The sequence below is a fragment of the Apteryx mantelli genome, chromosome Z, assembly GCF_036417845.1.
Source record: "Apteryx mantelli isolate bAptMan1 chromosome Z, bAptMan1.hap1, whole genome shotgun sequence".
NCBI lineage: Eukaryota > Metazoa > Chordata > Aves > Apterygiformes > Apterygidae > Apteryx > Apteryx mantelli.
Genome location: NC_090020.1, coordinates 67,464,497 through 67,479,928, shown reverse-complemented (window position 1 = coordinate 67,479,928; position 15,432 = coordinate 67,464,497). Strand labels below are relative to the sequence as shown.

Below are 15,432 nucleotides of genomic sequence, written 5' to 3'. Positions count from 1 at the left end.
ATTCATCTGCTAGTTTGCTTCTCAAATGCAAGGTAAATTGTGCCAGGCTGAGGGCTCATCTCTGCTATCAGTACCTGCCTGTGGTAGCTGGTGGAAAGCCAGCTCAGAAATCTGCACACTATTTCAGTCATTAATTTTTAAATATGCATACACTATAGTTACTCTATCTCCTGCATTGAATTTCCAGTTTATTTTATAATAACGGGGAGAAGTGGCTCTATACAGTAGTTTTAGGTGACACTAAAACATCAGCTGCCCAAAGAGGTGGTAGACTTTTCATCCTTGGTTATATTTAAAGCTTGGCTCAGTGTGACCCTGAGCCATCTGATCTAATTACAAAGTTGGCCAAGATGACCTCCGAATGTCTCCTTGAATCTGAATTACTGTGTGATTGTATTAAGTAAATTCAAAAAAACAGTACATCTGTTCCTGTTCCATCATAGACTGCTTTTCTGTCTCGGCATCTGTGACTTGTTGGATGCAAAATACTCATCTTTTGATACATGTCATACAATGAGTACCATATAGTATCCTAAGTAATTTTAGTTAGTTTGGGCAGAGCTTTTTAAAATTGTGCTAATTAGGTGACTTAGATGTTTAAAACTAGCCTTGCAGTGGAATATAGGAGGAAATGATAAACATCTGTTTTGTTTTTCTTGTTCTTTTTCTTTAAAGATAAAGAAGACATTATTTTCATTGCTATACCAGTTGGATTAAGTATGTTGTTTTTATTAGTCCTTTGGATAACATGTATTCTTAAAAAGCGCATGTGAGTACATTTTATACATTCCAAGACTGACTATTACTAGTACATTTTAACTTGTAAAAAGCAGTTTATTTTTTTTAAATGCTTCTGTGTTGGGTTTTGAACCAATGTCAGATTAAGAAAACGTAGCAATTTGAGTAAGAAATGACTAAGTATACAGATTAACTTGTAACAGCAGTTATATGCTATAATCCAAATATAAATATTTTTTAGAAAGTGCAGTAAATCGGAATAAAGTAGTAGATGATATGTAAATCCATTTTTCCTATAGCAATTTAGCAACTGAGTTATTTGAGGATAGGTACAACTGATGGATTCTTGTAATTGAAGTCACTATTTACAGAAAGTGTTTCATGCCATTTGCAATTCCATGGTCTATCAAGTCAGGGGCACACAGTTTAAGTCAGTTACTTAAAAGTTAATAATGCCAAAAATCAAGTTGCCCATATGGTCTTAATAAATCTGCTAATATATCACTAGAATACATTTCATGTAACTTTTATTGGTTGCCTTAGCTGCATTAATACTACTTTTATGTCACCTGTGTACGCTACCCTGCGCTGTAAAGGAGTCAAACAGAAACTAGACGCTTCATCATATGAAAGAATTTTGCTTGTTCCATGGGTATGGATCCGTATCCACATATGATCCCTAGTTCTTTTATCTGCTATCTCAGATGACACTTGCCAGCAAGCTGCTTCCTCAGAGCATGGGAATGTTAAAACATCCTAAAGATGGTCTTGCAAATTTTTAAGGCTACAAAATATACTTTTCTCTAGCGTGAAAAGTGACTGGGTTGTTTGGCTGAAGCTTAGTAATACACCTATTTAATCTTTACTGTTTTGGAGGGGTGGTTCTAAGCTATTAAAACCAAGATTTTTATGATGTGAAGCATCAGGTAGTGTTAGTATAACATGTGTCACTTCCAACTCTTTTATATCTTCATCTGTGTTGCATACTCTTGGATTTCTCACAATAGTAAAAAATTGCTTTGATCCTGGAGAATACTTTGAGATGTAGCTGTGTGTTCATATTCTGGTCTGGGTCAAACTGGAAAGTGATCCAGCAGGATGTCCAACTATGGCCTGGTTTGCATACACTTAAGCGTATACCTAATCTGAGTAGGTATTTTGTTTCCTGTTCACTGCTTCATCAGAGTTATAAGCTACAGCTTCAATTCGCACGATTTATCTGCTGCTGACCTAACAGCTCAGTGTAGCTCTAGTTTTCTATAATGGTAGTGACACCTTCACTGAAGCAAAGTTTACTTGAGGTGCCTCTTCACTGAAGAACTATCCTGAAACATGATCGCAACAGTTCTCGTATACAGCCTTATTTTAGTGTAGTATTACTTAATCTTGTGCTCTTTTAGGCTAAACTGTTACAATTATGAATTAGTACTGAACTGTAAACCTTTAAGTCAGAAAGTCAACTTTAGTGTATCAGCAATTTTTCTCCAATTTTTCTTTAGCCCAAAATTTTTATTTGTTGAGAAAATTGACAAAAAAAAATTGACACGAGGGAAAATAACTTTACTGAAAAAGATTGTGTTAATGTAGGACAGACTTCCTTTGTAAAAGTTTGATATTTTAGCAGTATTTAGACTTTTTTGACATTTAATCTATTTCTTTCATCAGTTGACTAAATTTCCTTTCTCAATTACAGGTTTAAAAATGTTTGCTGGCCTGACATACCCAATCCTGCAGAGAGCATTGCAGTAGAATGGCCTGTTGATGCATCTATGGTAATAATCTCGATTTTGTTCATTAAAGGTGGGATCAAACAGACAGAAGGGAAGTGCCTCTCTGACAGTCATTTTATGAATTAATCAAAAAAGTATTGAATTTATAACACTAAAACAAAAGAAAAAATATCCTTAGTTTTATTTCAAAATAGTAGAAAAAGATGCATATTTATAAAACATGTTCCTTTAATTCTTGTGTGATAAAGATAAATAATGCTTTAAGGTTAGTGGTTGATGGACATGACTCATTAAATACACTGAAGTATGATTTCTCAGGGTGTTGAGTCTATTGACTCAGATTGCCGAATCTGGATAGTTCCCAATTTCTCCGCAATATAGGTTGCAGAACATATAATCAGATTTAGCAATCTTTTTCACTGTTTGTTTGCTGCTTAGTGAATTTTGACACTTATTTAAATGAAATGGTGTGATAAGGATTTCACAGAACATGTATTTTTTGGAGAATGGGATTGTAAAGTTTGGTCTGAAAAAAGGCTGGTCAGAGTGTAAAAGATACAAAAAGTTCAGCTTGATTCTGAGCCTTCATTGAAAGTCTTTATAAGCAAAAAAAAAAAACTTGTTATGAAAACTTTTAAGAAACAAACAGAATAACATTGTCATTTTTTAGTCCTCTTTCACAGTATAACTGCATTCCAGCTGAAATGCACATCAGGTCTTCATTAATGCACTTCTAAAATGAAAAGAGTCAAACGGTAGTTTCATGTATTTATATATATAAATATATGCATACACGTGTGTGTGTATAAGTCTTCTGATACATTATCTACCTTTGTCATAATCTTCAAATTGATCTCTTTGTACTGACAGAATCCCTTCTTGAAGGGAGTAACATCTGAGGATAAAACTATAGGTGGCTTGGAAGATGTAAGTATTTTGGAACCCTGTTTTCCTGAAGAACATGAAAACTTGCTGCTAATGAATCGTGAAAACCATGTTTCAGAATATACTGATATTAATACAAAAGACATGATTAACGGAGATGAAAAGATACCATATAGTGAAGAACATGAAGCTGCCAAGCATCTTTCACCATCCATGCCTTATACAATTACTGACCCAGATATCAGAAGTCAAGTGCTTTCAACTTTGATACCAGCCAAGAAAATCCAACCCCTAGAAATGCTGGAAGATGATTTGCATGAATCCCAACGTACTTCACATCAAAATGAAGAAAATAAGGGAGAAGTTTTAAATCTCCCAGATCTCAGTGAAAAAGCAGTGTTCAATCCATATCTTAAAAATTCTGTTAATACAAGGGAATTTCTCATTTCTGAGAATTTGCCAGAGCGCAGTAAGAATGAACCCAAAAGCCAGTCAACTGCCATATCTCCTTTTCAACAAAATATTGTAGGACAATCCTATGTAACATTGGACATGTTTGGGCTGGCCACAGCTCATTAGCATGAGAAACCTTTCTGTGCAAAGTCCCCTTGTGAGATTTATCCTGGCATTGCTGCCTTTTATATATTCATGTATTCAAAGCTGGATGATCTCAGTTACTCTGGATGAACTTACCCTGTTCTTTTGAAAGGCAGTGAAGTAATCAATGCACTGCATTTATACCTGTCAAGGTTCACCTCAACTGTTGTTTCTTTTGCCTGTTGGATGTATCAGAAGTGAGACAAAGGAATTAGCTTTTTTATTTTTTCTTGGTTCTCCCATATCAGTTTATTAAAACAAGCGGATCTTTACTGTGAGAACATCCAGCAGCCCAAGTAGCTCACCAGTTTCCCTCCAGGCAACCAATAGCTGAGCACTGTTGGGGCACAATGTATGTACTTGGACAGAGCCAGGATCTGCCAAATCCTCCCTTGAAGTTAAATGAAGTAGAACTGTTTTTCTATTCTTCTTTTCCCCGATTGTTGATTTTTGGATTTTATTTGTAATGGTCCTCCTATTTTGCAAGTAATTAGTAGATTTCTGTCATCATCTTGTTGTATCCTGACTCCTGAGTTAACAGTTGGCTCAAGTTTTCCTATCTGTTGTTGAGAAGATATTTGTTGTGTATATGTTATTGACTTGTGTACATTTTGAAAAAGGTAGGCTTCTGCTGGCTTTCTTGCTTTCTTCCCCTCATCTCTTGTTTTTAAATATTCTGTATTTTGTGCTGATTTTCATGTCTCCTCTTCATTTTCTACACGAACTGTTCTACAAAACCTTAGAGCTGTTGTAGAACTGTTTCTACAGTTCTATAGGAACTGTTTACTGCAGGATATCTTATCTTAGTGTTTCTTTGTCTCTAATTTATTTTAGCTTCAAACCTTTTTTCCCAGTTGAGGTTTTGGTATTTTTAACTGAAAAAAAAATCAGCTGAATATAGCATCTTATGTTGGAATAAACACTGAATTTATATTTAGGGAAGTCTTTCTCCTTTAAGTATTGAAAAAACACTAAATCTACAAAATATCCTAAGATGCCCTCTAACTGATTTAGAACTAAAGGTTTCTACAGGAAGGCTGTAAGTTCTGAGTCATAAAACTACTTGCAGTTTGTTTTATGCAGGAAATGAATGTGTTAATTAAGCAGGGAACTCACAATCTGATTATTTTTTTCAGCAGAAAAGAGGCTATTACTGTAAAATTCTTAGCAAAATATTTATTATATCAAATGACAGATTAAAAAGAGATGTATTCAACTCTGAATAAAAAATGTTAAAATGGTGTGTTAGGTGTGATGTGTGCCTGACAATAGTCATTTTAAGACTTTATTTTGGCAGCATGTGAAGGCTTGACATAATTGGTTGTCTTTGTGCATAACTACAGGCTTCCTTGGGGGAGAAAAAGGTATCACTCATTGGGATGGAAAAAGGAGAGAATAATCAAAATAGGCAATGATGGCTTTTCCTTCTGGTCAGGGAAAGGAAAGAGAAGGGAAGATCCATTGTTCAGCATAAATTAAGCTGAGTCTTACTCGGAATGTGTTGGCTATTGCTAAGGCAGGGTGAAGTTTACATTTAGGCAGAAAAGCTACATCAGTATCTTGGAAGTGCCTTCTGCTTTACAGCAATGTTTCCTATCTGCAGCAATACCTTTCTTATTGTTTCTTGGAAATGTTTTGTACAGCAGCACTGATTGCGCATCCTTCCCCGCCAAGGTCTTTGGATCACTTTCCCAACCACAGTGCTCTAAGCCAAAGTGTTTGATTGTTTTTCCTTCCTTAGATAAGTTATGCTCTGAAATAAACATAGGGATGCAGATTTACCGTTGTCAGTGCTCCTGCTGCTTCACTCGCTTTTGAATTTCTCACAGCTACGTTGCCATTTACTTTTTCAGAAGTCACTGACTCAGTCACAGCTGTTTTTTCCCCTTAAATCTCAATATTTGTTCTAATATCACAAGATTTAAAAGGAAACACATATGGGGATGTTTTAGTGCACCTATCTAAGAATTGTTTAGCAACCATAGGAAAGATGCATGCTCCGAGTTGTGTCAAGTTAAAAAAAATAAAAATGTAACCTTTAAGTGATCGCTAGAAAGTAGGCCTTTTTGTTGGCTGGCTTGCATAGGGTCTTCCTATAACATCTAGCTTCTGGAGGGCAAGAAGCTGCTTTCCATCCCATTTCATTTTCTTCTTTATTGCTATCCTGCTTTTTTCTCCTTACTACTCTTTTCCTTCCCCATTATTTGCTTTGAAAAAGAGTAATGCAGTAAGTAGGCTCAGTGTTTCCCAGCATTTAGGGTGGCTTTTTGCCCATGTTCTGGAATGTCAGCTTCTTGGTCTTGGTTCATTTTGTGTTCAGATCTGTACTCTTTCTGACTTTTCACAATTTGTCTTTCAAACTAATGCTGTGAACCAAGAAAAAAAAAGATGAGAGCACATGGAAAAGTTTTTATTAGGTATGTTGAGGGTTAATGTGTGGTAACTTAAAACAAACAAACAAAAAAGATAAGATACTTCTAATGCTGAGAACATCATCTGTGTATCAAGTTATACTAAATATCCCATTTAGATATTCTAGATTTTTAGGTTTACTTAGAAATGTGACTTTATTTTGAGAGGGAGCCACAAACATTATATATTTGGGCAGTTAATCCAGTTTTATGATGTGAGGTGGCAATGGCATGTTGGACATTACAATAATTTAACTTTTGGTAATTTTTTCTAGAAGGATACCCGTTATGATTATCCCTAGAGACCAGTTTTCCTAGATTTCATTCCGTTTGAGAATCACTCATATCAAAAATCTGAAAAACGCTAATCTCCACCCTTCCCTCAGCAACTTCAAATGCAGAAAATTAATCATTAATGGATCTTTGCAAGATTGATAGACATCAGCTTATAGCATAATTTCAGTAAGGTCTTCATTTATCTTGGTAATTGTCATTCTTCTGTATATCATACAGTTAATTCCTCTTTTGACCTTAGGGCTCTGCAAATTACTAGTAGGTGTATATTTTTCACTTATCAGATTTTTAGCTAAATTTGATTTTTTGTTACCTGTATTCACCTCTAGTTCCCCAGAATTTCATATTCTTTCAACAGGAATCCCACAAACTTTGATATAACAGATTAACCTGTTACAGGCAGATTTTCCCCCCTATATAACCTAAGATATTCCTGTGCTCTTCCTGTCTTTAAAATTGCCCAAAAAGGGGAATATATACTCGTGTTTAATGGAGGGGAAAGGAGAAACCTGGAAGCTTTCTTGCTCCAGTTATACTTTCTCGTTCAGTGAGTGCTCCTCCACAGATGGTGTGGTCACTGCTGAAGAACTGCCACAGATAGCTTAGCAATGGCTTTGCGCCAACTGGTACTATAAGTCAATATTTATCTTGCCAGGGTGTATTTCATTGGAGATAACATGTTTATCTTTCCTGTTCCAGAAAAATGAGTTTATTATAGACAGATCTTTGAGATAGTTGGTGATTTCTCAAGATAGATGTTTCATCTTGTATTCATGAGTGATCACTTACATAGAGTTGCATCTCTCATCCTGGTTTGGTATCTCTTGTAATAGAGGTAAACGTTTGCATGCAATAGATCTCTAATCTGAGCACAGTGTGTGTGTGTGTGTGTGTGTGTGTGTGTGTGTGTGTGTGTGTGAGAGAGAGAGACTCATGGCTTCTGTTCCTGGCTCAGCAAATGGGTTCGTGTCACCTTTGCAAAGTTGTTTCAGCAGTCCTGCTACAATTATTTTTTTCAGTTTTGTACAGTGATGCCATACGGCTTCGTGTTTGTATGTTGCTTTGAGATTAAACAATGCAAGATGCAATTTAGATAGAATTACAGAATCACAGAATCACAGAATCGCTGAGGTTGGGAGGGACCTCTGGAGATCATCTAGTCCAACCCCCCTACTCAAGCAGGGTCACCTGGAGCACATTGCACAGGATTGCATCCAGGCGCGTTTTGAATATCTCCAAGGAAGGAGACTCCACCACCTCTCGGGGCAACCTGTTCCAGTGCTCTGTCACCCTCACAGTAAAGAAGTTTTTCCTCATGTTCAGATGGAACTGCCTGTGTTTCAGTTTGTGCCCATTGCCTCGCGTCCTGTCGCTCGGCACCACTGAAAAGAGTCTGGTCCCATCCTCTTGACACCCTCCCTTCAGATACTTGTACACATTGATAAGATCTCCTCTCAGCCTTCTCTTCTCCAGGCTAAACAGGCCCAGCTCTCTCAGCCTTTCCTCATAAGAGAGATGCTCCAGTCCCCTAATCATCTTTGTAGCCCTTCGCTGGACTTGCTCCAGTAGTGCTACATCCCTCTTGTACTGGGGAGCCCAGAACTGGACGCAGTACTCCAGATGGGGCCTCACCAGGGCTGAGTAGAGGGGGAAGATCACCTCCCTCGACCTGCTGGCAACACTCTTCCTGATGCACCCCAGGATACCATTGGCCTTCTTGGCCACAAGGGCACATTGCTGCCTCATGCTTAACTTGGTGTCCACCAGCACTCCCAGGTCCTTCTCAGCAGAGCTGCTTTCCAGCAGGTCAACCCCCAACCTGTACTGGTGACTGGGGTTATTCCTCCCCAGGTGCAGGACCCTGCACTTGCCTTTGTTGAACTTCATGAGGTTCCTCTCCGCCCACCTCTCCAGCCTGTCCAGGTCTCTCTGAATGGCAGCACAACCCTCTGGCGTATCTGCCACTCCTCCCAGTTTTGTATCATCAGCAAACTTGCTGAGGGTGCACTCTGTGCCTTCATCCAGGTCATTGATGAAGAGGTTGAACAAGACTGGACCCAGTCCTGACCCCTGGGGGACACCGCTAGCTACAGGCCTCCAACTAGACTCTGTGCCACTGATCACAACCCTCTGAGCTCTGCTGTTCAGCCAGTTCTCAATCCACCTCACTGTCCACTCATCTAACCCACACTTCCTGAGCTTGTCTATGAGGATTCTATGGGAGACAGTGTCAAAAGCCTTGCTGAAGTCTAGGTAGACAACATCCCCTGCTCTCCCCTCATCTACCCAGCCAGTCATTCCATCATAGAAGGCTATCAGATTGGTTAGGCATGATTTCCCCTTGGTGAAGCCATGCTGACTACTCCTGATCACCTTCTTTTCCTCCACATGCTTGGAGATGGCCTCCAGGACGAGCTGCTCCATCACCTTTCCAGGGATGGAGGTGAGGCTGACTGGCCTGTAGTTCCCTGGGTCCTCCTTCTTGCCCTTTCTGAAGACTGGGGTGACATTGGCTTTCTTCCAGTCTTCAGGCACCTCTCCTGTTCTCCATGACCTTTCCAAGATGATGGAGAGTGGCTTAGCAATAATGTCCGCCAGCTCCCTCAGCACTCGTGGGTGCATCCCATCAGGGCCCATGGTTTTGTGGGTGTCAAGTTTGCTTAAATGATCTCTAACCCACTCCTCCTCGACCAAGGGAAAGTCTTCCTTTCTCCAGACTTTCTCTCTTGCCTCCAGGGTCTGGGGTTCCTGAGGGCTGGCCTGAGCAGTAAAGACTGAAGCAAAGGCAGCATTCAGTAACTCTGCCTTCTCTGCATCCTTCGTCACCAGGGCACCCACCCCATTCAGCAAAGGGCCCACATTTTCCCTAGTCTTCCTCTTGCTACTGATGGATTTGAAGAAGCCCTTGTTGTCCTTGACATCCCTTGCCAGATTTAATTCCAAACGGGCCTTAGCCTTCCTCGTCGCATCCCTGCATACTCTGACAACGTTCCTATATTCCTCCCAAGTGGCCTGTCCCCCTTTCCACTTTCTGTATGCTTCCTCCTTCTGGTTGAGTTTTGCCAGGAGCTCCTTGCTCATCCATGCAGGTCTCCTACCTCCTTTGCTTGACTTCCGACTCATAGGGATGCACCGCTCTTGAGCCTGGAGGAGGTGATGTTTGAATATTAACCAGCTCTCTTGAACGCCCCTTCCTTCTAGGGCCCTAACCCATGGGATTCCTCCAAGTAGGTCCCTGAAGAGGACAAAGTTTGCTCTCCTAAACTCCAGGGTTGCGATCCTACTCAGTGCCCTGCCTCCTCCTCGCAGGATCCTGAACTCCGCCATCTCATGGTCACTGCAGCCAAGGCTGCCCCGACCTTCACATCTTCCACCAGTCCTTCTTTGTTTGTTAGTACGAGGTCCAGCAGCACACCTCTCCTTGTTGGCTCCTCCACCACCTGTGTCAAGAAGTTGTCACCAATGCTCTGCAGGAACCTCCAGGACTGTTTGTGCCTAGCTGTGTTGTCTTTCCAGCAGATATCGGGGTGGTTGAAGTCTCCCATGAGAACCAGGGCCTGGGATCATGAGGCTACTTCCAGCTGTCTGTAGAAGGCCTCATCGACTTCCTCTTCCTGATCAGGTGGCCTGTAGTAAACACCCACCACAGTGTCACCCATGCTAGCCTGCCCTTTGATCCTTACCCATAAGCTCTCGACTCGCTCTTCATCCACCCCTAGGCACAGCTCAATACATTCCAGTTGCTCTCTCACATAAAGAGCAACTCCACCACCTCGCTTTCCTGGCCTGTCTTTCCTAAAAAGCACGTAGCCATCCATGACAGCACTCCAGTCATGTGAGCTATCCCACCATGTCTCTGTAATGGCAATGAGATCACGGCCCTGCGACCGCACACACGTCTCTAGTTCTTCCTGTTTGTTCCCCATGCTGCGTGCATTGGTGTACAGGCATTTCAGGGAGGTGATCGAGCATGCAGGTTTCCCAGGAGGGGTACAAGAGGATCCTCCACAGCCACATCCCATGCACACTTCCCTGGCTGCATTCACCTGCTGGAGGCATCCTGACTTGAGCAGTCTTTTGCCAGCTACCCTGTCACTATAACTGTCCCCTTCCCCCATCTTTCCTAGTTTAAAGCCCTCCTTACCAGGTTGGCCAACCTGTTGGCAAAGACCCGCGTGCCCTGCCTCGTGAGGTGGATCCCATCTCTCGCCATCAGTTGTCGATCTTCAAACAGGGTCCCATGGTCGTAGAAACCAAAACCCTGTTGCCAACACCAGCGGCGCAGCCAGTCGTTAACTTGGAAAGTCTGTCTCCTCCTCCTCTCATCCATCCCCCTCACTGGCAGGATTGAGGAGAAGATGACCTGGGCTCCCAGACCCTTGACCACCATCCCCAGAGCTCTGAAATCCTGCTTGATGGTCTCCAGTTTGCCCTTGGTGTCATTGGCGCCCACATGAAAGAGCAGCAGTGGGTAACAGTCCGAAGTGTGGACAAGCCTTGGCAGTCTTTCCATGACATCTCTCACACGAGCCCCCGGCAGGCCACAAATCTCTCTAGACAAGAGGTCAGGTTGGCAGATAGATGCCTCTGTCCCCTGCAGCAGGGAGTCCCCCACAACAATCACCCGCCGCTTCTTCCGGGCGTTCCAGCAAGGCACAGGGTCTGTTGTTCCAGGTACTTCCCTGGCAGGCATGCCCATCTCCTCCTCATCCTGGAGGGCACTAAACCTGTTCTTCAGCTGCAAGTCTTTGGGAGGAGTAGGAGCCTTCCTCCTCCTATGAGCAGTGGCCAGTTTCCAGCCTTCTTCTACGGTGTTATGATGTACCGTTTTACACGGCACAGAGCCCTCTGGCAACTCCACTGCTGTGGGGGGTTGGGACTCCCGAAGCTGCACAGTCTCCGAGAATACCCTGCCTATCTCTTGCTCATCTTCTCGGATGCTGCGCAGCCTACTGACCTCCTCCTGTAACTCCCTTACCTGCCGACACAAGTCGTCAACAGCAGCACACCTCCTGCAGGAGAGCTGGCTGCCAGCCCAGGCCTCCCGGAGAGGCCCCAAGCACTCCCTGCAGCCTGAGACCTGTAGAGCTGCATCTACTGTCAGAGGGTCGGTCTGGGTCCCAGCCTCTGACACAGCAACTCCAACAGCCGCTGGGGAACGCGCTCTGCGGCGTGTCGCGACCATACTTGGGGAAGTGTACACCACAGGGAACAGAAATGAAGGTCCCTTCGCACGTCCCTTCGCACGCAAACTGCTGCGCAAACTGCTGCGTCTGTTCGCTGCCTCTGTTCGCTGCGCTCACTCTGATTCACTCTGATTATTCCCCAGGACAGACAGGAACTGAAAACTTGCTAAAACTTGAAATTTGATCCTTGTAGATATGCCAGTGCACACCATTCGTAAATACAAAAATGACTTCTGAGCTATCATAGTTGTTTTTAATGTTTGATACATTCACGTTTTGCTTGTTCTTAGCTTCTTGCCAGCTTAGTCATAAAATGCTTGTACAGGCATTTTGAATTTTTTTTGTTTTGTCTCATTAGTAGTTATTAGTTTCAGACTTTATGTGAATGTTTTTCTGTGTTGAGAGATTTCACAGTTTATGTACATATGTTTGTGTGCACACAAATGATTCACATGAGAAAGCTCAGACATCCTTGTTGTGAGAACAAAGAATCACATATGCAATGGAAAGCACGTTGTGCTATATATGTGCACCATACCATTTTCCATTACGTTGAATACTCGCAGGTAAGGAAAGTTCAGATGCTGAGTTCACACTGTATGCTTCCCTCAGAGTTTGTGCAGGCAGAGTACCTCTGGATGGAGACTTTCAAGAAGAGAGCTTGAGGTGGCCTCATTGCTGCTGCAAGGTGGTATGTCTCCGGCAGAAGTGATGCAACTATGCAGATGATATCATCTGGGAAACTATATTGACTACTCTACTGCATTCTCAGTCCAGTGCAAACCAGCACTTAAGTAGTGTGGATGATTAAGAAGCTTAAAACACAGGCAGGTTCAAGTCCTGAACAGCTGTTGGAGCATAGGTGTATTTTCTAGTGCTCCCATGGAACAAATAACTACTGTGGTCAATAATAAGATAATCATTTTAAATGCTGCATGATGGCAGCTATGATGGGCAAGGCAACTGTCATGGTTATGCTGTGGAGATATTTGTGAACACAAAGATCATGTGGCAGTAGTGTTTGGCTATGTTTCATACATTTCAAAATGTTTCTCTGAAGGGCTGGAGGAACACATGCGGGAGATCATTTTATCTACAGCCTCAGGCTTGAACTGTGGTGCACGCAGTGCGTTGTCATGAAAGTAAGCTTTCAGCTGGTAGTCTTTGCAGTTGAATGATACTGAGTCATTTGGTCTTATGTTGTCAAAGATTAGAAATATCATAAGAAAATGAACCAATTGTGAAGCTAGCTCAAAGAAATCTCAGATTTTAATTCTGAAATCTTCCTCGATGAATTTGAGAAGAAGGACTTTGTTATAGCAGCCATAGGGCTTCGTGTATTAGATTGTAATGTTTTAACTTTGCTCATTAAGACATGAGAATACAAAATACTGAAAATACAGCAGCATAATGCTTGGTAAGTTGCTTATATAACAAGAAATGCAGTTCTAAACCTCAGTGGTAGCATACACAAAACAATGTTTTTAAGAACAGATTTTATGCTATTTAGGATTATAAGAAGTAATTTATGAAACAATTTATTCAATAGCTTTATGCTTTGCCAACAGCTATTCTGAAATATTTGACTAAGATACTCTGCCAAATGTTACTTGGAAATCACAAATAGAACTTATATAACACAAATAACTTGGGACAGCATAAAACTTGATTTTAAACAAGTATTGATTTGAATTAGTGTTTTGAGTTGCTCCACTCCGTTTTCAAGTTGACTGCAAAGATGGTGGAAGACTTGTTTTGCTGCTCTGTGTTAATATTTGCCATGTTAATACCAGGAAGCAGGGATGTAGGCTCAGTGTTGGTAAGTCTTGAGCCAATATGGATTTACTGTAAGTTCCAGTAGTTGTTGCCTCCCAGCAACACAAAAATAGAATGTACAGTGGTTGAACTTACTTCTTGTGGTGTCTTCATCTCATGGTTATTCATGATTTATCAGAAAATGTGCTACTCCTTTGCCTTAAAGATAGGGCGTACCTAAAGCATTTTTGTCCCATGTACAAAGATCATGTTTTATAAATGAAGCCAACAAAAAAATTAAGTATTCTTTTTATAGTACGAACTATTCTTAGTCCTAATGCTTATTAGGCCTGTTTATTACCAAAATGTTAACTCTGTACTCTTTTCAAGTATTCAGTCTTTGCAGTTTTGCTACTTAACAAAAATTCTTCTTTCAGCATTTGACAAAAGTGTAACTATTCTAATGAACTTCTGTTCCTTGAAGTAATTTGCCTCATCTCTTCCTGGGCTGCTTTGTGCTTAGTTTGTTCACTCTTCTTTTGAAGGGTAAATAACCCTTGTTATAATAAGTGAATACTTATTTCTCAGAAAATGCAGCCTTGTTTAGATTTTCTGGGTCTATCATTACTATCCTCAGAGTGTAGTGCTGTCCTATCCAAAGGTAGGATCTACGCAGTTTTCACCATCATATGAGAAACTGTCTAATGGAGTTTGCAGAAGTAACACATTTTGTAATCGTGGAAAGATTATGAAATGGTATTCAGGAATGTCAGAGTCAATGAGAATAAGATTAAAATCAAGGTAAATGCTCTGGGATGCCCACCTGGAACATAACTGAACTGAAAACAAGACCTTATTCTGAAAGGAGACCTTGAAAGATTTTCTGAAATGAAACAATAGCAATTTATATCAGAACGTAACGGAAATGCAAGAAATATCTTCTTACTCTTAATTCTAACAAGTGAACACAGCACACTTCTGGAATCAGCAGCTTCTGGGGGATCCTTCATGTGCCACTGCTTGCCTCCTGGTAACTGGGTTTTGTTGCCATGTCCTCAGATAAATTCTCGGATGCATTTTCTCTAATTTGTGTATGTTCTGCTCCCATTCCTGAGACTTAGTCTTGTGATTGAGATACAGGCACATATGCATGAGTGCGCACGTGTGTATACATGTATATTTATATATATGTGTGTGTGTGTATTTATGGTAGGGCCAAGTTTATCCTGAATTTCTCTCTGGACAGAAACACTTGCAGCATGCATGATGAGTTTTTCTCCAGCTTTTGTGAGTAAGTCTGTTTCACTGCCTTTAAAGGAGTTTACCATCAGCGTTTCCACGTTGACATTTTTATCTGCATTACTCCACTTCTTGTACTGAGTCTGATCTTTTTCCTGCTTTGCCTTCAGGCTAATTTTAGCGAATATGATTTCCATTTTTTCCCATGCTTGTGTTGTGGTTCATTTTGCTTTCACATACCGATCTATGTCTACCACAGTAACAAAAGATTGTGTGTATGTTATGCGAAGAGTAGCAGACTTCTGGTGAACCTCTTGTACTGAAATGGCATAAACTGTACTACCAAATAAATAAAATTAAAAGGCTCTCTAATACAGACAGACAGAAATATTATGACCTATGGAAATAGTTATTATTTTCACTTAAAGGAGGAAGATACCCAGCAAAAAGGTAAGTAAGAATCACTTTGAGATAGGAAACCAAAACTACATATATCAGGTTTTACAAAAATCAACACTCAAGAAATCTGTGCAAGAAAGTTGAACTATTTACAAATGACTTTGTTTGAAAACCTGTATATTCAAATATTGTTTTTTT

At 40.9% G+C, this 15,432-nt stretch overlaps 1 protein-coding gene across 5 annotated transcripts in view; it reads left to right on the top strand.

Annotated features, from left to right (window-relative positions):
* Positions 1–5,191, top strand: part of IL31RA (interleukin 31 receptor A) — a 34,413-nt gene extending 29,222 nt beyond the window's left edge. For all 5 annotated transcript variants that reach the window (XM_067315878.1, XM_067315879.1, XM_067315882.1 and 2 more), the window contains 3 exons: positions 676–769; positions 2,432–2,510; positions 3,339–5,191. In XM_067315878.1, the coding sequence (XP_067171979.1) occupies positions 676–769; positions 2,432–2,510; positions 3,339–3,932 (767 nt within the window). In that variant the 3' untranslated portion in view covers positions 3,933–5,191. The remainder of the gene's footprint in view (positions 1–675; positions 770–2,431; positions 2,511–3,338) is intronic.
* The last annotated feature ends 10,241 nt before the right edge of the window (positions 5,192–15,432 follow it).